The following is a 22106-nucleotide window of genomic DNA, read 5'->3' as shown; positions in this document are numbered from 1 at the left end:
ATTTTGTAAGATTTTCTTTTTTTTAAATGAAGCAACCTAACAGAGTGTATTTCTTAACACTTACCATTGACTGTTGTGACTCAACAGCTGTTTGATTTATGTTAAATATAAATTCAGTTAATTAACACCTTTTATTAGATTCCTGACACAAGTGCTGGTTTAAAGTTGTTCTTCGAAATATATACTGGCATAAATAGTTTAAGTCTGTGATTTTTTTGGGAGAACCTGTTAACTCAACTCCTAGACTGCCTGTAGGTCCAGGGAAAGAGTGCGCTCGGTGTTATTATTGAAAGTTTTCAGTTTGCATGACACTGAAACAAATCAATTTTGGTGCAATACTGCATTGTTGTAGGTGCTGTCCTTTTGGATGAGATGTTAAATTGAAGCCTTGTCTGCCTGCATTAAAGATTTCATGGTACTATTTGAGGAATAGTGGGATCTTTAGGTGCCCTGGCCAACATTTATCCCGAGACCAACACCAACAAAACAGAATTGCCATTCGTTCATCTCATTGCTGTTTGTATGACCTCATTGGTGCAAAATGGCTGCTGCATTTGCCTGCATGGAAACAGTGACTGGGCTTCAAAGTTATTCACTGTATGTGGCATGCTGAGAGATGGCATAAGGCACTATATAGTGCACATTTGTTCTTTTTAATAATGCAGCAGGAATGAAGACAAAACATTTAGAGTCTACCTTTTGCCAGAATTTGATACACTGTCAGACCATCAACTTCATTCTCTAGTTATACTGCAGTTTGGATGCATCTGACACTTCCCTGGAGAGTGGCTGTAGGTTTCATCCGATCCATGGGTGGGAGAAACTTTAAAGTAGGGCTATCTGTTTATACCATCAAAATTTAGCAGAGTGATTCTGAGATTGAGCAATCAAGTGCAGAAATTTGCTTCTCTGGGCTATAGAAAAAGTTCCATTCAGCCAGGGGAAACTTGGGTTTATTCCTCTTACTTTAGGACTTTGTAACAGAGAAGAGGATTTTGACTGATCCTGGACCTCAGAGTTCTCAATGCTTTCATCCTGAATTAACAATATAGGACAGTCCTTCAAGCAGATGGCAAGAAACTGACTAGCAGTAGATAACCTGAGTGATATCTACGTATTTGGGGTTCACGAAAGCCCTCCAATTCAATTGTACTGACGAGCACTACCAATAAAAAGTACTTCTCTTTGGCCTGACCTTGGATTCTTTTAACACCTCACTCACTTGTGAACAAGGTACCAGGAAAACTCATGCGATACGTGATCCCTCTCTCGCCTCGAGCCTACAACCTCTCTCCTTCCATGTTGCAACCTTTACTTATACAGCCATGGTCAATATTCCTTTGAATTTTCCTCTGTTCCTTTTAAGCTAAAATGTACATGTTTTTCTTCCTTCCTGTATCCTCACTATGTTGAAATAGAAACTCCCACTCTAATTTGTTACTTTCAGCTCGAAACTCTGGAATTTCTTACCTCCCTCAGCCTTGACGCCTACAATCTTTAGCTTTTTAAAAACCTATATTTGCATCACATTATTTGATTTACATCAGGTATGGTGTGTATTGTTTTTGGTCCCTCTTACTCTTTCACCAAAGGGGAAAAATGGAAGCCCTTCATCTGCATGCATGGTTCTATTCAGTGAAATTGCTGAGGACAGGTAACTTTGGGAGCTGGTCTAATTGGGAATTTAGTGCTTCACCTGACTGAATTGTTAAGGTGTCCTTTGAAGAGTGTTTTTTAAAAAAAAACTTATGAATGGAAAGGAACCAAAATGTAACTTTTTCAAAATCTTAGGAAGATGTAGATTTTGTGGGTTTTTTAAATTTTATTTTTGTAAAATGTAGTAATATTGGTTTTCTTTTCTTTAGGGATGTCAAATTATCAAGTTATCCAAGAATTGGGAAAAGGATACAGAATGCCATGCCCTTCAGAATGCCCCCCACCATTGTATGAAATCATGTTAGACTGTTGGAAAGATAAAGATTGTGAACGGCCCACATTTGAAACACTGCAGTGGAAGCTGGAGGACTTCTTTGAGACTGATCTTTCAGCCTATACAGATGCTAATATTTTTGTTAGCTAATGTACATAATAAATGTTAAACCAGTTTTCATTACAGCAGATACTAAACTATTAACATTCACATCTTGGTATTTGTTATATAATTTAACTGATGGGATAAATTATTAATTGTTACCTCTAGACTTGACTATTCCAATGCTCTCTTGGCCGGCCTCCCATCTTCCAACCTCCGTAAACTTGAACGCATCCAAAACTCTGCTGCCCATATCATAACTCACACCAATGACCTAAATTGGCTCCCAGTCCAGGAACGCCTTGATTTTAAAATTCTCAACCTTGTTTTCAAATCCCTCCATGGCCTCACCCCTCCCTATTATCTCTGTAACCTTCTCCAGCCGTACAATCCTCTGAGACCTCTGTGCTCCTCCAATTCTTGCTTCTTGAGCATCCCCAATTTTAATCGCCCCACCATTGGTGGCCGTGCCTTCATCTGCCTAGGCCTTAAGCTCTAGAATTCCCTTCCTAAATCTCTGTCTTTCTACCTCTCTCTCCTCCTTTAAGATGCTCCTTTAAAACCTACCTCTTTGACCAAGTGTTTGGTCATCTGTCCTAATATCTCTTTGAGGCTGTGTGTGTCAAATTTTGTTTGATAACGCTCCTGTGAAATGCCTTAGGATGTTTTACTGCGTTAAAGGTGCTATATAAATGCAAGTTGTTATTGTAGATATACATGCAGTTACAAATTAATTTGGGGCTAGTATGTACATATGTGGCACAGCCATGAGTTCTCTCACAGCACAATTGCCATCACAAATTCCTTGTAATTGACCTCAATCTCTATATTATTTTGTATGACGAACGCAAAATTTTGTTTCTGTTCATGAAAAGTGCCCGGTGTGGCATCATTGGAAGTGGACTATGTAGTTGAAGAGGCCATTGTTTTTGATTGGCAATCAGCACCCCAAGGCTAGAGAGAGAATTATCAGTTTGGTTTCTATCTCAAATTCTGCTAGAAAGTATATGTGTACAGATATTGGATGAGAACAGGACTGCGCTTGGTGTTAGGGCAATAAAAGTAACTTGTGTATAATATAGTGATGTTATATAATGCATATTATATATAGCACAGTTGACCAGTTGTGCCTAACTTGTATTCAAATAGTAGTTGTCAGTTTTTGTTTTTCTCTCCTGTCATCCTTCTCCCCCCACCACTCCCCCCCCCCCCTCCCCCCCCCCACAGTTCCCCTGAGGAATCTTAGAGATTCACACAACCTTTTCATAAATATTCCAACTAGATAAATGGTTGCCATAAAAATAGAAACCAAGGACAGGCACTTTATCCTATATTTCTCACCCACCAATGTATTTTTGTAATTTGTTAAAGGTATGTGTCTTTTTCAATAATTAGTGCTATTTTAGCTATATGTAAATACAAAATCTACAATTATATGACTATAGCCACAGGACCAAAGCATTAGAGCACGTGCTCAGCAACCTACTTTGTGATACGAAATCAAATCTACACTACATTCCATATAGTCTTAATGATATCTGTACACTATATGTATATAATTGACATGATATGTTGATACAACATTCAACTCATTTTTATTGTGAGATTTGCTGCTAGGAATTGAGATGTATATAAAGCTAAATGTAATTAATGAAAATTAAGTTTTAACTAATCATATTTTGTTTAAATTTTGACCAAGGAAATTACTTGAACCTTGGACTATTCCTTTTCTTGTGTTTTGTACTAAAATCAGTGCATTAAAATGTAGCTTTATTACAATCCACTCTGAGCCCAGTTCATGAAGTTTAGTTTAGCGTTTGGATAAGTAGATGCAAACTAAAACTGGGACTAACCAGGATAACGTTTGGTAAGACTTTGACTAAGTACAGCTGAAAGGGAGTATTCAGTTAGTTTTTTTAATTGTCTTCCATTTTCAAATGTTTTCAAAGTGGTTTGTTGGGAAGATCCTTTCCACTAGGCTTTAACATACAGAGGTTGGTTTAACTATTTAGAAACAGCAATATTCCCAACCTTACAGCAAATGTACAGCAGAAACTCCTATTGAATTTTAAACTAAACATAGTATTTATATAAGTGCCTCTGTTGAATATCAATTGCTTGTTACCAGATGCCAAAAAAGGGAATGTGAATTTAAATGTAGAAATTTTGTAACAAAAAAAATCATGCTGGATGTTCACTTTTTTATTTTTGGTTAATTCATATCTTCAACTATTTTCTGGCCCTTGGCAGCTTCTCCTTTCAACGTTCATGTAACTTTTAATAATAAAGCTATATCAGCCACTGGAGCAACATGCTTAGGTCCTGTGTTCATAGAGTTTGAAGACTCAAGTCTGATTGAAAGCAATCTTAAATTGTTACCCCAGGACAAGTGATGTGGTATGAAAGTAATGTAATGTGCTGCTGTTCTAGATTCAGCCACAGACATGACAGAACTGTGTAAACAATTATTTGATTATTTTTATATGTTGTAATATAAACTAGAAAAACAGGCCTCCTTAAGGCATGGTAACATTAATGTGCTCTATATGTTCTCTGTTGCCGAACTGAGGATCTGCTTGATGATTGATAGCCTTGACCTTCAGTCTTATCCTTCAGTTATCCTGCCTCTAATTAGTTTAGCAAGACTGTACTCTCAAGTGCCCAATATTGCTTGAATAATGTATTAGTCTATTTTCTCATGACATACTATCAGAATTTTTCCATGAAAATTGTAAGTAATGGTGATTTTTGTAAAAAAAAGAAAAATGTTAAATTTTATATTTGAGCTGTTGAATGTTAAATTACTTCATTGCAGGTAGGGTTTTATATTCAAACAATTTTGTACACTAATTGTACCACACAGTAGTTACAATTTTGCATGATTAAATTTTACCATAAGGAACTGTTCTGAAATTTACAAGAGCTTTAAGATTACACTGTAGGACTCCAGTGTATGAAAACTTAATACGTTCATCTGAAATTCCTTTCTCTGCTATTTCAGTAGAGCTGTGCAATTCAAATGGGTTAATGTAATCCACTTAAATAGTAAAGGGAATTTTAGACAGTATACCCCACATTGTAATATCAGGACCTAGGTTTCTATAAAGTTTAAACATTTTTCTTTAATACATGCAAGAATGTGCTGGTTAACATTAACATCGCAGTTGGATTATTTAACAGTTTTATGATTTATTTACTGTCACCAGCTACCTGACAGAAAATTGTTCTTGAGTTCACTTGCTCTGTGTGTGGACCATTATGTTGGAGAAAGATGTTACATTAAATGTAGATTTAAATTTGGGTAATGTCACGTTCAAGCCTTTTTTTTAGAATTGTTCGTTAATGACTTTGATAGATGCAGTTTGCCAACAAACTCTGTACTTGGATAAGGGCTGCTAGAAATTGCTTACTTTAATTTTTTTTATCTTAGCTTACTCTATCACTTATGCTGGAAATGCACGTATACGTCAAATGGAAGTAAATTTTGTAGAATTTCTATCTCCTGTCAACTTTAATAAAAGTTTGTGTTTTTTTTAAAAAAAGAGAATGTTTTATCCGTTGTTTAGGCAACCTCTGAGCATTTGGGTCCAGCGATTCAAACCCCTCTTCCCTTTCCTTCCCCAACAAAATTGTGCTCTCAATTTACCACTTTTTAAAAAAAAAATAGCAACATTAGGTGGAGTATAGCATAAAAGTGACCTCTCACATTCACCATTGATTATCCACTTGATAAATGTTAGGTCATTCAGTTCTCCTTCACAAATGTTGTGTGGAAGTGGAAAATGAGTAGAGTGCACATTTAAGATACTTTAGTTGTGGGCAGAAACTATTGATTTGGTTTCCAACATTGTTACGCTCACAGCAAATAGGTGAAAAATATAAAATGGATGTTATTCATATGTACTATAGATAATCATCATCAAAGGTTGTTATCAAAACATACATTAAGATGTGGACTTCAAAACAAGTAAAGCCAGCCAGTGCCATTCAGATATTTGTATCTTCCTTTGGTTGGCTAGTTCAGTGTGATTAAATTTGACCATAATATGACTCCCTGAAAATAACTTGGTTAAATTTCCATCAACATCTTAATTCATATGTTTCTGATTGCTGAACGTAGATTACTCGCACAGCCCATTCATTTTTCCAAGTTCATTGTGGCTGCATTGCACTTGTTGCACCAAACCTTTTATTCTTTACTAGCAAAACCCAATGCTTGGATAGGTATAAATGCCCAACAGCTGTCTTTGTTGTGCAGTTTCATATGTTTATAAGTTTGTATTAAAAACAGTATAAATATCATTTCATACAATGCATTGAATAAGTATACTTTCATTCCTTCTAGAAAATATCAGAGAAACTCACACAAAGCAAAACCTCTGGGAGCAATTGTCCCGTGTTATTTTGTGTGACTGTGTTCCGCTGTAGAATGCATACAAACTACCAAGAAAGTATATGCAGAAAGCCCATTTTAACTGATCTGTACATAATATTCATTGTATCATTTTTGCAATGAAAATCCTTTTGAAGTTGGAGGGTAGAATAAGGGTGTCAGTTCCTATTAAGACCAGAGTTCAGTAGTTCAGCTAGATGCCTATCAAAAACTTGACAGACCAGGAGGGATGGTGATTGATTGGTGTCTGCTGTCTGCAACTTTTTCTCCTCCAAGTAGTAACTTGATGGGGTTTGTTATACATTTTGTATCCATTATTTACCTCAGAAATGTATCATTTTGCGTATGGATTCTTGTCGAGTAGAACTGACTGATTTTGTGATTTTGAATTTGAGGATGGTTGCCTGGTGTGGCGAATTGAGTTTTTTTGTTCCTTGCATTACTTTTTGTTTCCATTTGTAAAAAGAGTGGGCTAGATTTTGGTCTTCAACACCTGGAAGGTGATCAGATGGAGTGGATCACCTGCCTGTTAGAAAAATCGCCTGGTTTTCATTCTAATTTTGGGCATACTGAAGGATATTTTACAAGTAGCCAGTTTAAAACAACTTTTTAAAACTAAAATATCATGGTGGATAAAAGTCTGATGAAGGTTGAAGGACTCAATTAGTATCAATACAATGCCATTATATCACTAATTTGTGCCTAATTAAAAAAATATATAAAAAATTAGTGCAGTTTCAAATGTCATCTTGGGGTAGCCTACTCAAAAATGTCCTAATATGTTACTCACCTCTTTAAAACACTACGACTGGTGAATAATACATTTTTGTTCTATTAAGTATGCTCTCCAACATTTGTTTACATTTTGAAAGTGACACAGCATTAAACCTTTAACAGTTTCAATTATTTACACTTTTATTTGTACATTTCCCCTCGCCAATAAACTATACTGGAATTAATGGATTATCTGTGGCTTTCTTTTGGAGTTTCAGGTATTTGTTCTTCAATAACTAAGACTCTTTTTTAATTTAATTCAATATGATCTCAAATGCACCTCTACAGGTTAAAACTCCAAATGGGCAGAATCTCATTTTAGCTATTAAAGTTTTTATAATAAATTATGATTGTTTACAGAGCAATTGCATCATTTTGTTATAATTATGGAATTCAATGCTCAAAATAACAATAAAAATCCCGAATTCCATTGTGATAAAAATAGAATTTGACTTGGTCACTGTAAATCAATGGCCCTGCCCGTGAGTAAATGAAAGAACACAAGAGTAGACGTTCTGATTTGAGCACTCCCAAGTCAGGAACTATGCACAGTAGGCCATTCACAACCTGTTATGAATGTCCTCTTCCTTCTAAGTTTCCACTGTTGCTGATCCTTGCATGTACATTGTAGTTCCTGCCTGTTCAACAGGTGACCTGTGGGAGCTCATGCACAGAAGCAGAGTTTTGAAGTGGCATTGCAAGTGTTTAAGGGCTGCAGCAGCAATGTTAAGATTTTTATTTTCTTTGCTATACTGCACAAATAGATTCTCTAGAATTTACAGGAAAATGAAAATTACAGCTGGCAAACACTCCGCCCACAGGAGCAGGGGCCTAATTTAAATGGCAATGTCATGTCCTCATGATGTCATCGGGATGCGTCTGCCATTTTAACCATGGGCACGACTATGGACCATGCAGTCCTGGACCTGCCAGCAACAACTGGCAGCAGCAAGGATCCTGTCCAGAGGAGACCCGGGTACTTTTTAAAAGGTTGCTTGAGGGCCAGGAAGAGTAGACTTGCTGACCCCTCCTGCAAATCCGTACTTGCCTGAGCAGGGACTATTTTTTCCATGGGTACTGAAACCCATGATAAGTGGACTGAATACCCACCAAATTTAACTCTGCCTGCAAGGTGGTGGCGTCATTCCAACCAGCTTCGGGCTTCATTTACATGTAAATGGAGCCAGGGAGTTAAAATCTCCTGGGCCTCTTGCTCCAGGAGCCAAATGGTTCGCCACCAACTGTGGCCCTTGAAATCCCTAAATCCCACCCAGAGTTAAAATCAGCCCTATTCCATGGATAAATGGCAAGATTAAATCTATACTTAATCTTAGGGCTAACAATACTTAAGATAATCGTGAGGAATGTAGAAAGTGTAGTAGGGAGGTGAGAATGGAGAATAATCAACAACAACTACTTGCATTTATATAGCGCCTTTAACGTAGTAAAATGTCCCAAGGTGCTTCACAGGAGCGTTATCAAACAAAATTTCACACCAAGCCAAATAAGGAGGTATTAGGACAGATGATCAAAAGCTTGGTCAAAGAGATAGGCCTTGAAGGAGGAGAGAGAGGTCGAGGCAGAGAGGTTTAGGGAAGGAATTCCAGAGCTTAGGACCAAGGCAGCTGAAGGCACGGCCGCAAATAGTGGAGTGATTAAAATCAGGGATGCGCAAGAGGCAAGAATTGAAGAAGCGCAGAGATCTCGGATGGTTGTAGGGCTGGTGGAGGTTACATGGATAGGGAGGGGCGAGGCCATAGAGGGATTTGAAAACAAGGATGAGAATTTTAAAATCTAGGCTTTCCCGGAGTGGGAGCCAATGTAGGTCGGTGAGCACAGGGGTGATGGGAGAACGGGATTTGGTGCGAGTTAGGATACGGGCAGCAGAGTTTTGGATGAGCCCAAGTTAATGGAGCGTGGAAGATGGGAGGTCAGCCAGGAGACCATTGGAATAGTCCAGTCTGGAGGTAACAAAGGCATAGGTGAGGGTTTCAGCAGCAGATGAGCTGAGGCAGGGGTGGAGTCAGGTGATGTTACGGAGGTGGAAGTAGGAGGTCTTGGTGATGGAGCAGATATGTGGTCGGAACCTCATCTCGGGGTCAAATAGGACGCCAAGGTTGTGAATGGTCTGGTTCTACCTCAGACAGTGGTCAGGGAGAGGGATGAGAGCGAGCACGGAGTAGCAGCTATTGACAGAGTCTGGTTTCGACAGAGTCTATAATTGGGAATTTGGTGAGTGAGGGGATTCGGTGCAGTAAGGGGTGAGGTGCATTTGATTAGTCAGCAGAGAGGAGTGTACAGAGAGCGGGACACAGCAACATCAAAACAAAACTGCAGTGTGACGTCACAGGTAAGGCAGGTAGGTGTTGGTGGTGAGTATCTCTTCTGTTTTCTTCTTTCTTAGGACCGTGGGCTGAGTAACTTATAGCATAAAACTAAATTAAAAAAAACTATACTTAATTTAATAAATTAAACAAGGCCAGTAATTGGTTTAACCTAAAAATAATGTGATTGGCATTGTAGTAATCAATTAAATAAATAAAATAGGTATGACAGAGCAGGAGATGTGTTGCAGCTGCAATATGTGGGAGCTACTGAACCGTTTTGTCCAGGGCGACTACATCTGCGGTAAGAGTTTGCGGCTCGAGGAACTTCGGCTCCGAGTTGAGGACCTAGAGTCAGAGTTGCAGACATTGCGATGCGTCAGGGAGGGAGAAAGTTACCTGGACACTTTGATCCAGGAGGTCGTCACACCCCTTAGACTAAATACTGTAAAATTGGCACGTGGTCAGGAACAGGAGGGTGTGACTGCGAGTGAGGCAGGTACGGGGATCCAGGAGGTAGCATTGCAGGAGCCTCAGCCCCTGCACTTGTCCAATAGATACAAGGTTCTTGCAGCCCTTGTGGACGAGTGCAGGGACTGCAGGGAGGATGAGCAAACTGAACAAGGCACCGTGGTTCAGGGGGCCATTCAAGTGGGGGGAGTAATATAAAATAAGATGTGGGTACGGTAGCATAGTGGTTATGTTACTGGACTAGTAATCCAGAGGCCTGGACTAATAATCCGGAGTCATGAGTTCAAACCCCACCACGGCAGCTGGCGAATTTAAATTCAGTTAATTAAATAAAATCTGGAATTAAAATACTGGAATCAGTAATGGTGGCCATGAAACTACTGGATTGTCGTAAAAACCCATCTGGTTCACTAATGACCTTTAGGGAAAGAAACCTGCCGTCCTTACCTGGTCTGGCCGATATGTGACTCCAGACCCACAGCAATATGATTGATTCTTAATTGCCTTCTGAAATGGCCTAGCAAGCCACTCAGTTGTAAAATCTCGCTAAAAAAAGTTATAAGAATAAAACCAGATGGACCACCTGGCATTGGACCACTAGGCAACGGACACGACAAAGGAAAACCAAGCCCAGTCAACCCTGCAAAGTCCTCCTCACTAACATCTGGGGACTTGTGCCAAAATAGTAAGAGCTGTCCCACAGACTAGTCAAGCAACAGCCTGACACAGCCATCCTCACAGAATCATACCTTTCAGCCAACGTCCCAGACTCTTCCATCACCATCACTGGGTATGTCCTGTCCCACCGGCAGGACAGATCGACCAGAGGTGGCGGTACAGTGATATATAGTCAGGAAGGAGTGGCCCTGGGAGTCCTCAACATTGACTCTGGACCCCATGAAATCTCATGGCATCATGTCAAACATGGGCAAGGAAACCTCCTGCTGATTACCACCTACCGCCCTCCCTCAGCTGATGAATCAGTCCTCCTCCATGTTGAACACCACTTGGAGGAAGCACTGAGGGTAGCAAGGGCACAGAATGTACTCTGGGTGGGGGACTTCAAGGTCCATCACCAAGAGTGGCTCGGTAGCACCATGACTGACCGAGCTGGCCAAGTCCGGAAGGACATAGCTGCCAGACTGGGCCTGCGGCAGGTGGTGAGCGAACCAACACAACGGAAAAACCTACTTTCCCTTGTCCTCACCAATCCACCTGTCGCAAATGCATCTGTCCATGATAGTATTGGTAGGAGCGACCACCGCACAGTCCTCATGGAGACAAAGTCCCGTCTTCGCACTGAGGATACCATCCAATATGTTGTGTGGCACTACCACCGTGCTAAATGGGAAAGAATCCCGTATGCCTTTTTAACCACCTTATCATGGTAAGAAAAATAGAAAAATTTAATATTTTTTAAATGGTGAGAAACTATTAAATGTTGGTGTTCAGAGAGATTTGGGTGTCCTTGTACATGAAACGCAGAAAGTTAACATGCAGGTACAGCAAGCAATTAGGAAGGCAAATGGTATGTTGGCCTTTATTGCAAAGGAGTTGGTGTACAAGAGTAAGGAAGTCTTGCTGCAACTATACAGGGCTTTGATAAGACCACGCCTGGAGAACTGTATACAATTTTGGTCTTGTTACCTAAGGAAGGATATACTTGCCTCAGAGTTGGTGCAACAAAGGTTCACTGGATTGATTCCTGGGATGAGAGGGTTGTCCTATGAGGAGAGATTGAGTAGAATTGGCCCATACTCTCTGGAGTTTAGAAGAATGAGAGGATCTCATTGAAACACATAAGGTTCTAAGAGGGCTTGACCAGGTAGATGTTGAGAGGATGTTTCCCTTGGCTGGAGAGTCTAGAACTAGGGGACATAGCATGTGGTTAGGAACTGGAATGCACTGCCCGAGGGGGCGGTGGAGGCAGATTCAATCATGACCTTCAAAAGGGAACTGGCTAAGTATTTGAAAGGAAAGAATTTGCAGGGCTACGGGGAAAGGGCGGGGGAGTGGGACTAGCTGGATTGCTCTTGCATAGAGCCAGTGTGGACTCGATGGGCTGAATGGCCTCCTTCCATGCTGTAACCTTTCTATGATTCATAGTCAGGATAAGGGGTCAGACATTTAGAACTGAGATGAAGAGGAATTTCTTCACTCAGGGTCGTGAATCTTTGGAATTCTCTACCCCAGAGGGCTGGATGCTCAGTCATTGAATATATTCAAGGCTGTCATTGCCTGTAGACAGAAGAAAAAGGATCTGGAAAAGGCCAACATGGACTCTGGAGGCTCCATCTCTACCTTTATCTCCTTTCAGGGAGACAAAATGCTAAGAATCTTTTCTCTAACCATCACCTTCCATTCCCAACTCCTCAGTAGATGCAATATCAACTGCATCTGGTCGATACACCTCAAAAAGAGGATGCCTCGAGGAAAGTGCCCCCCTTATAAGATTTGAATATTAAAAAGGACAAAACAAAACTGCCCGGAGGCAGACCTATGTATTTACTTCTGGTACAACAATCTTCATGAAAAGTGCAAAGCTAAAAGTAGCAAGTTACAGAAATGTTCGAGCTCCCTTCAGGAGTGAAGGGAATGATTAACCTTCCCTGAACATCCTTAGTGCAAACTTAGTTCATCCTCCCAAAGTAGACCTGTCAATGTTATTTTTGGCAAGAAATGTATTTGCAGTACGATAGTTCCCTGGTCCCACCATAAAAAGAAAACAGCTTGTAGCCCCTTAGAAACTCAACTAAGACAAGTTTTAGAATATATTTACTGTACAACAGTTCTGAGGAAGTGCTGCACTGTTGGAGGTGCCGTCTTTCGGATGAGACGTTAAAAAGAGGCCCAATCTGCCCTCTGAGGTGGATGTAAAAGATCCCATGATACTATTTGAAGAAGAGCAAGGGAGTTCTCCCCATGTCTTGGCCAATATTTATCCCTCAACTGATACCTGAGAACAGATTATCTGGTCATTATGACATTGCTGTTTGTGGGACCCTGCTGTGTGCAGATTGGCTGCCACATTTCCTACATTACAACAGTGACTACACTTCAAAAAAAGTACTTAATTGGCTGTAAAGAGCTATGGGTTGTCCTGAGGTCATGAAAGTGTTACATAAATGCAAGTTTTTCTTTCTTACAAATATATAAAGAAATGATTAGATCTCCTGTGGCATTTCTCATGATAAGCCAGGGAATACATTGTTTACAACAATATTAGGTACAAAGTATGATGTGGAAAGTGTGACATGGAAACTGTAAAGGGAAGAGTTACACTATTACACTATTAGCAAAATGTTTAATATGCTGAAGGTAAGACTTAAGTGAAAGATTGAAGAAATCAATTTTTACTCCGACCTCTCATTACAGCTACACTAGCTCACTGCTTCTCAGTGAAAGTTTCTAAATACATTCTTGTTATGAACAAAGTGATTTTCAATGAGCTGCTGAGATATAGAATATCACTATTAATATTGTGACCTTCTGATCTTTAGTCCCGCTTTTGAAGTAACAAATCACAGAATTAGACAATTAAATAGTAAAATGGTTATAGGTAATTATGTTTTTAGTGATACAATAGTGGGTAGCTGCAGAAACTTTGGGATTAATAAGGCCTGGCCTCTGTAGCTGATGACATCGAACCCACGGAAATGACTAAAATTATTGATTTTACTGGAACAATTTTTTTTACTCTATGCTTTATGATGATAATATATTTTTAAATTTACAATTTCACCAGCACACATACTTCAAGTTTTTACATTTTTCTTATTCATTTCTGCTCTGCCCTCCTTCAGTCGTGAGGCCATGGCTGTCTAAGCTGCAGACTTGTCAGCCAACAGCAAGCCTGCTAATTCTACAACAAAATGGGATCTGTTTTTCCCTTCCTTGATGACGTTGCTTCTACTAAAGCAAAAATATTTTTCTAGCATGTCAGCTAAAAAGGGGACTAAATCCATGATGGCACTGTCTAGCAGACTGAAGTGGAGAGCAGCCCTGTAATGTGAAGCAAGTCATTGCACCACAAGAAGAGTGAATGACTCACTCCAATATGTCTTTATGCGGCTTGAAGGCAAATCAATATCCATATCCAAGACAACTTAAACATTTACTGGAAATATTTCAAAGTGCCAGTCTATCTAAAACCATGTCAATATCAGAAACATTTTCAGCTGCCACTGACTTTAAGAAAAATAAAACATGGTGCTGGAGTTTCAGGCCAAGTTGTACATTATTATTGCAGGAACTGACTCCATCTTCCTGAGGTAACAAGTTCATTTTAAAGACTCATTTACATTGTCTGTTTGAAAGACTCAGAAATCCCTTTTAAGATGGTGTCAAATATTTAATAGTTACTGTTCAGTGATGATTCCTCACTTCTATAGCCACTTTTGCTAATAAATATTTGTTGAAATAATTTTTTAAAGCAACACTTGAATTATTTTTAATTGCCTAAGATTTAATCACTCTTCAGGTTACCTGATAGGTATCACATTTAGATGCACTATTTCATAAATCAAAGTTAATTTTTAATATCCATACTTCAGTCATGCAGGAGAAACTGTTACAGCACTCTCTCCCTGCCATCCAAAGACAAGTACTTGTCACATAAATAACTTTAAAATGCTTCATTAGATTTTATGCAGACTTCATAAAGTCACTTAATCTGCTTTTACCAGGCGGATTTCTTTCTGAAAACGAGCTTCCTGGGACTTGGTGTGTGCATTGATAACCAAACATTTAACAACTTCAATAGCCTAAAAATCATAGAATAGAATCATAGAAAGTCACGGCACAGAAGGAGGCCATTCAGCCCATCGTGTCCGTGCCAGCCAAAAAAAAGCTATCCAGTTTCATCCCACTTTCCAGTGCTTGGTTCGTAGCCCTGTAGGTTATGGCACTTCAAGTACATATCCAAGTATTTTTTTGAAAGAGTTGAGGGTTTCTGCCTCTACCACCCTTTCAGGCAGTGAGTTCCAGACCCCCACCACCCTCTGGGTAAAAACATTTCTCCTCAGCTCTCCTCTAATCCTTCTACCAATTACTTTAAATCTATGCCCCCTAGTCACTGACCCCTCTGCTAAGGGAAATAGGTCCTCCCTATCCACTCTATTTAGTCCAGTCATAATTTTATATACCTCAATTAAATCTCCCCTCAGCCTCCTTTGTTCCAAAGAGAACAACCCCAGCCGATCCAATCTTTTCTCATAGCTAAAATTCTCCAGCCCTGGCAACGTCCTCGTAAATCTCCTCTGTACCTTCTCTAGTGCGATCACATCTTTCCTGTAATGTGGTGACCAGAACTGTATGCAGTATTCAAGCTGTGGCCTAACCAATCTTTTATACTGTTCTAGCATAACCTCCCTGCTCTTATATTCTATGCCTCGGCTAATAAAGGAAAGTATACCGTATGCCTTTTTAACCACCTTATCTACTGTCCTGCTACCTTCAGGGATCTGTGGACATGCACTCCAAGGTCCCTTTGTTCCTCTACGCCACTCAGTACCCTTCCATTTATTGTGTGCTCTCTTGCCTTGTTTGTCCTCCCCAAATGCATTACCTCACACTTCTCTGGATTGAATGTGCTATTAAATTACTGTATAATATTTAGAGTGCATTTTTCCCAGTAATCAACTGTGAATCATCACTTAAGACCCTTACAATATTTACATCGCAATCATTAATTTTTGCAGTGAGAATGTTAGAACCATAAACTGCTGATCTTGACCTCTGCCTTGAAGTAGTGGGGGAAGAAATAAAGCCATGAACTCCACAGTATGAAAAATAATAGATACATGTGAGCGATTTCAAGACTGTAATCTCATCTGTGGCTTCTGACAATGGTCATGACCTGCTGAAGCTTCGCTGTAGTGGCTTGTGATGCTGCTGCCTTACATTCAATTCTTGGCTGTCCATCATTCTCTATTTAACCAAAGCTTGTAACTGACTCTCTGTTTTAATACAGCCTATATCCTTTTATAAATAGGAATGGTAGACTCTGTACATGTAATGATTCCTCCTCCCTGACAGGCACTCAAAGGTAGATAGTTTGATCCTGGTGCAATGACATAACCCACTTTATGTAGTTGAGTCATTAACATAATAGAGTAGATTTTATGAATTTGCACTGCTGGCATGAAGCTTAGTGGACTGGGAGCACACAATGGGGCGGATTTTGCTGTAAAAATAATGGTGAGGTAAACAGCACTCACCGTTATTCATGTGCAAATCAGACAGCTACTTCCGGCGACCGCACATGAGCAGTTAAACGCGGAAATCTGGAAATTGCTGTACGAGATGCCCTGCTCCTCCAAAAGCTGCGCGAAAATGACATCCCACCGTCTGGCTCCCCGTTCAAATAGATTGTTCCTGTACTTACCTTATTGATACGAACTAATCTCACCAAAAGGAGTGAAGTCAAATCATTTCAAGTCTAAGCACCCTTTTAATGGCTTGGTAAGTCTTACTGCCAAACAACCTCTCTGGCACTGAAAATTTACTTTTACAAGTGTGGAGTCTCATTCCTTCAGATTTTGATTGTTGTTGGATATTTAAAAGAAAATTAAATACATTTTTTTTAACTTTTTCTTTCTGTCTCTTTTATCTCTGTCTCTTAATCCAACCTTTCTTACCCTCTCTTTATTTTGCTTTCTGTACCTGATTTGACATTGAATTCACTATTCTAACTTACACTTCCTGGTTCAGTCTCTGCACTGTTATTAACCATGCTTCAATCTGATTGGTTGAAGAGATACACAGTTGCTTGTCCTGTTCACACAGGTCCCAGATGCCCTGTAGAGGGCGGCGTGCTTTTTAACTCTCAAGAGAAACTTGCCGTGCGAAAGTTCATAGGAGGTCTATGAGCAAGTGCAAGGCTAATGAACAGTGGGTGTTGTTTGTTCGCAGCACACAGCAAAATCCGTCCCATTGCGAATTTGGGCACAGGATTTTCTGTTCATTATGGAGTGCGAATTTGTAAAATTTATCCTAATATAAGCAAGATTTTTGCATATGTTTTGCCTGCAGATGGGAACTTGCCAAGGGGGGCGGGGCACAGGAAATCATGTGAGATTGAAGCTATTAAAAGGTTACTGAGAAATTTAAAGGGATGATGCCTTAAAGGGCCATATAGGAACACAGGAACAGGAGTAGGACATTCAGCTCCTTGAGCCTGTTCCGCCATTTTATTGGATCATGGCTGATCAGTACTGTGACTTCATTGACCTGCCTTTGCTCCATATTCCTTGATACCCTTACCTAACAAAAATATATAACAAAAAATTTTCAATTAATCCAGCATCCACAGCCTTTTCGGGGAGAGAATTCCAGATTTCCACTACCCTTTGTGTGAAGAAGTGCTTTCTGATTTCACCTCTATATGGCCTGGCTCTAATTTTAAGATTATGTACAGGACAAAAATAACACAGCCTATAAAAAGGTTGTAAATTTTGAAAATGCACATTTTCACCAAATCCCTTGATCCCTTTAGCATTAAGAAATATATCTATCTCCTTCTTGAATACATCTGATGACTTGGCCTCCACTGCCTTCTATGGTAGAGATTTCCACAGGTTCACCACCCTCTGAGTGAAGAAATTTCTCCTCATCTTGGTTCTAAATGGCATACCCCGTATCCTGAGACTGTGACCCCTGGTTCAGGACTCCCCAGCCATCGGGAACATCCTCCTTGCATCTAGTCTGTCTAGTCCTGTTAGAATTTTATATGTTTCGAAGAGATCACCTCTCATTCTTCTAAGCTCCAGTGAATATAAGCCTAGTCGACCCAATCTCTCCTCATATGTCAGTCCTGCCATCCCAGGAATCAGTCTGGTAAACCTTCGTTGCACTCCCTTCATGGCAAGGACATCCTTCCTCGGATAAGGAGACCAAAACTGCACACAATACTCCAGATGTGGTCTCACCAAGGCCCTGTATAACTGCAGTAAGACATCCCTGCTCCTGTACTCAAATCCTCTTGCAATGAAGGCCAACATATCATTTGCCTTCCTAACTGCTTGCTGCACCTGAATGCTCGCTTTCAGTGACTGGTGTACAAGGACACCCAGGTCTCGTTGCACCTCCCCTTTTCCCAATCTATCACCATTCAGCTAATAATCTGCCTTTCTGTTTTTACAACCCAAAGTGGATAACCTCACATTTATCCACGTTATACTGCATCTGCCATGTTCTTGCCCACTCACCCAACTTGTCTAAATCACATCTCTTTGCATCCTCCTCACAGCTCACATTCCACCCCAGCTTTGTGTCGTCTGCAAACTTGGAAATGTTACATTTAGTTTCCTCATCCAAATCATTGATATATATTGTGAATAGCTGGGGCCCAAGCACTGATCCCTGCAGTACCCCACTAGTCACTGCCTGCCAACCGGAAAAAGACCCCTTTATTTCTACTCTCTGTTTCCTGTCTGTCAACCAATTCTCAATCCATGTCAGTATATTCCCCCCAATCCCATGTGCTTTAATTTTGCACACTAATCTCTTGTGTGGGACCTTATCAAAAGCCTTCTGAAAATCCAAATACACCACATCCACTGGTTCTCCCCTATCTATTCTACTAGTTACATCCTCAAAAAACTCCAGTAGATTTGTTAAGCATGATTTCCCTTTCATAAACCCATGCTGACTTTGTCCAATCCCGTTAATGCTCTCCAAGTGTTCTGTTATCACATCTTTTATAATAGATTCTAGCATTTTCCCCACTACTGATGTTAGGTTAGGAAAGTGGAGGCATGAAGTGGAGTAAGTGGGCATGTGATGGAGCCACACGGGTGGGGTGGTTTTCCCAACTTCCAGCTGAAATTGGCGTAAGGTTGACAGAGCGGCCACGCTGCCCGTCCGAAGCCAGTATTGGGAGGCCTGAACCATTTTCATGTATGCGGCTCATTTGATCCAAATGGGCATCGAGCTGCAGCTCACTGGTTGTGGGAGGGCAAGAAATTGGCCGGTTTTCACACTGGGCCAGCCAGTAGATTGGGCCTTGGATGGGGAGCTGATCCCGGAGGATGACAATGACAGGCCGGCAATGGGCCATAGTATTTTGTGGAGGCAGGAGAAGCAGTCCTGTTGCTTCTGGCTCCACAAAAATTGTGCCAAAAAAATGTTGGGTCTTTTCTGGAGCGGCCACCAGTTGCCACTTGGTTAGGCTGCTCATCGCTTGCTACAAATTGCCGGAGTATATATCGTGCACGCTTATCCCATTTGTACCTGAAAATTATAAAAAGGGTCGTACAGACTGTGTAGGAATTTAGTTTCCCTATGTAAGCAGCCTCCCGATTTCCTTGCCCATTTACAGGCTCCTCTGATAAATGCAACAGGGGGAAGGTGGCCATCTAAGGTGTGGCCGATTTTCAACTGCCGGTTGTCCATTTTCGAAGCAAGGAATGGGCGGCTGGCAGTTGATAATCACCCCCATCGTGTCCACTGTTCTGCAGATACTGAACACAACATTGAACCTGGCTGCCAATTCCTGTCAGGCAGAATGCACTGCCATCCTCTGAGGAGAGGACCCTGGAGTGTAACCCTGCTTGCAGCCATTTCATGGCTGGTGAAATGAAGGTTTTGCTGAATGAGAAGGCTGCAGGCAGGATTACCCCATTTTGCACTCCAGGGTCCTCTCCCCGGAGGGTGGCAATGCATTCTGCCCGGCAGGAAGTGACAGCCAGGTTCAATGTTGTGTGCTGTACCTGCAGGAACTGGGATCAGATGCAGAAGGCAGCACACTTTAAGAAATCTAGCGGTACCAATAATCAGTATTGCATGCCATAAAACATTGTCTATTAACCTGTGCCAACCCCATGCTAAGTCCTCATATAACTTTACAGTTCTTTCATAGCATCTCATGAATACTCATACTTTAGCGGGGCAGAAATTTCAACTGCAATTTACAATTGAACGCCTTGTCACATTCATATCTTTCAAGGGCTTCACACATCAAATCATTGTAACATGACTTAGCTGCATGATGTATGGCCACGTACTGCCACCCAAGATGGGCTGCAGATTGGGCACAGGTGTAACTATGTTTTTACAGCTTTAACTTATAAACTCTCAAGAATACTTCCATGCTTACACAAGGTGGCACATAATACTAGGGAGGAGGCCACTTTGGACATTCTGGAATGCAAAAACATTAAGGGAGTGAGGGAAGGTGAAGCAGCAAATCCCCAAATCTCAGGGCTAATGCCATTCTGCTGTTACATCTTGTTCCCCCTCACATTCACTGCCATATAGGCATGTACACAACTACACAAACATCATGCACAGCATCCTAAGACCCGGTCATTAACATTTGCAAACACCACCACAGCTACACATCCCTGAGGATACACTTGGTGACCTTCAGGAGTTGACACTCGGTGAATGGCAGTGCACAGGTAAGGAGAAACAAGTGATGGTATCAGAGGAGCAGCAGGAATCTGGATATTCTCAATTTGCACTCCTGATGCCTGAAGCTCTGCTCATTGATTATAAATTTGTAAAATCTACCTTATGATATCCAGTGTCCCAGCCAGGCACAACATCAACTGAATAGAAAGTAAATCTCACTCTACTTTTCTACAACAACATGCCTCCACTGGTCAAAAGAACAAAACGTTCCCTATTGTATCAATATAACATTTCCATTCACCACATCAGTCACCAGCACCGCAGTTGTAATTCCGACTGAGACTGTCAATTTAGTGCTAAGTAATGGCAATGTTTTACTTTTACAGCCATCAAAGCAAGAAGACTTTCATCCTATCAGTGTTAGTTGGTTCTGAACCCAAGTAACAGATGTAAAAGGACTGCATGTTGTTCTACCACATCACTCAGTCCCTTCAGTATACTTAGCTTAAGACTTGGCTTTCTTTTTTGGGCAGGGCTAGGGGGTATGATTTAACAAATGCTAATTAGGTAGGTTCTCTGCTGGTGAAGTGTCGTGCTGCTCTTTCAGGTAATACTGGAAGTTGACCATTGGGTGGTACTATAGATCACAATAAAACAGTAACCTCTGCAATGGCTTTTTGAGTGCTCTAAGAGAACAGGGTTACAATGTTAGAATGACTTGTTAAGAAGAGCATGTTTTCCATACTTAATTAATTAGTAAATCATGAATAGTGCAAATTATAAAGATCTTCACATATCAAGATAATTATAGGATTACAGGGGCCTATAATACTGGTTCTGGTCGGATTGACTTATGTGCCTCCTGATGCAGCTACAGTACTGTGGCTCCAAGAAGCAACTTCCAGAAGTGACTGCTAACTTGCAAAAAATGTTAAATTAACTCTTCTCCAGACTTATTCATATAACTTATCCTATTGTCAGTTTTCAATATCGAGAACCAATGACAAATTAAATTGGTTCCTCAATCCTCCCAAAGAACGAGTCAGTAAATGGCTTCCTCCCTTCACTTGCTGCAGTGTCAGAATGGTTGGGGTTCTGATGAAACCTTCAGTCTTAGTAACCAGAAATATTGTAAAACTGTCAAATTAAATATCAATGTCACAAAATAAGATATCATTGAATGACAGACCAAACAAAATATATCCAAACAACTCATTCAGCGATGCAGGCCCTGTCACTGTATGCACATTGATGACAGCACAAACCAAATCCTTCTACTTTTGTTTGGTGTATATTACCCTCCAGTTTATTTGTCTTGTTTATCTTAAATATTTTCACTTTATATTTGGCTAATTCTTATTGCTCTTTTTAAATAAAAAATCTCCCTCTATCAAAGCTGCAATATCCACATATACAGTCTCTGCATGGTGGTGATTTGAGCTGAATAGCAGGGATGGTAATGATAGCACTGCTAAAGTAAGTATGTATAGTAGCTCTTCAAGTCTAAACTTCATACTGCTTAGTTAACCCACCCAGGAAATAAGCTATCAGCTCTGGCCATCCCTTTATTGTATGCCATCAAGATAGCAGACAAAAGAACAATGCCTGATTTCAGTGCCATAATCTGGAGCAGATATCAGGAAACATTCAACTCTGGTTTGGTAAAAGCAAGCTGCCAATTTTCATAATTTAATGCTTTACATAAACCATGCAGCAGGTTAACTAATGGTTCAGCAAAGACTGTGTTAGATACTCAGAG

At 40.4% G+C, this 22106-nt stretch overlaps 1 protein-coding gene across 1 annotated transcript in view; it reads left to right on the top strand.

Moving 5' to 3' along the window:
* The window catches only part of frk (fyn-related Src family tyrosine kinase), a 92542-nt gene extending 85185 nt beyond the window's left edge, over positions 1-7357 (top strand). The window contains exon 8 of the mRNA XM_067984692.1: positions 1866-7357. Coding sequence (XP_067840793.1) covers positions 1866-2080 — 215 coding nt within the window. The 3' untranslated portion in view covers positions 2081-7357. The remainder of the gene's footprint in view (positions 1-1865) is intronic.
* The last annotated feature ends 14749 nt before the right edge of the window (positions 7358-22106 follow it).

The sequence above is a fragment of the Heptranchias perlo genome, chromosome 5 (genome assembly GCF_035084215.1).
Source record: "Heptranchias perlo isolate sHepPer1 chromosome 5, sHepPer1.hap1, whole genome shotgun sequence".
NCBI lineage: Eukaryota > Metazoa > Chordata > Chondrichthyes > Hexanchiformes > Hexanchidae > Heptranchias > Heptranchias perlo.
This window is presented reverse-complemented; position numbering and strand designations above follow the sequence as displayed.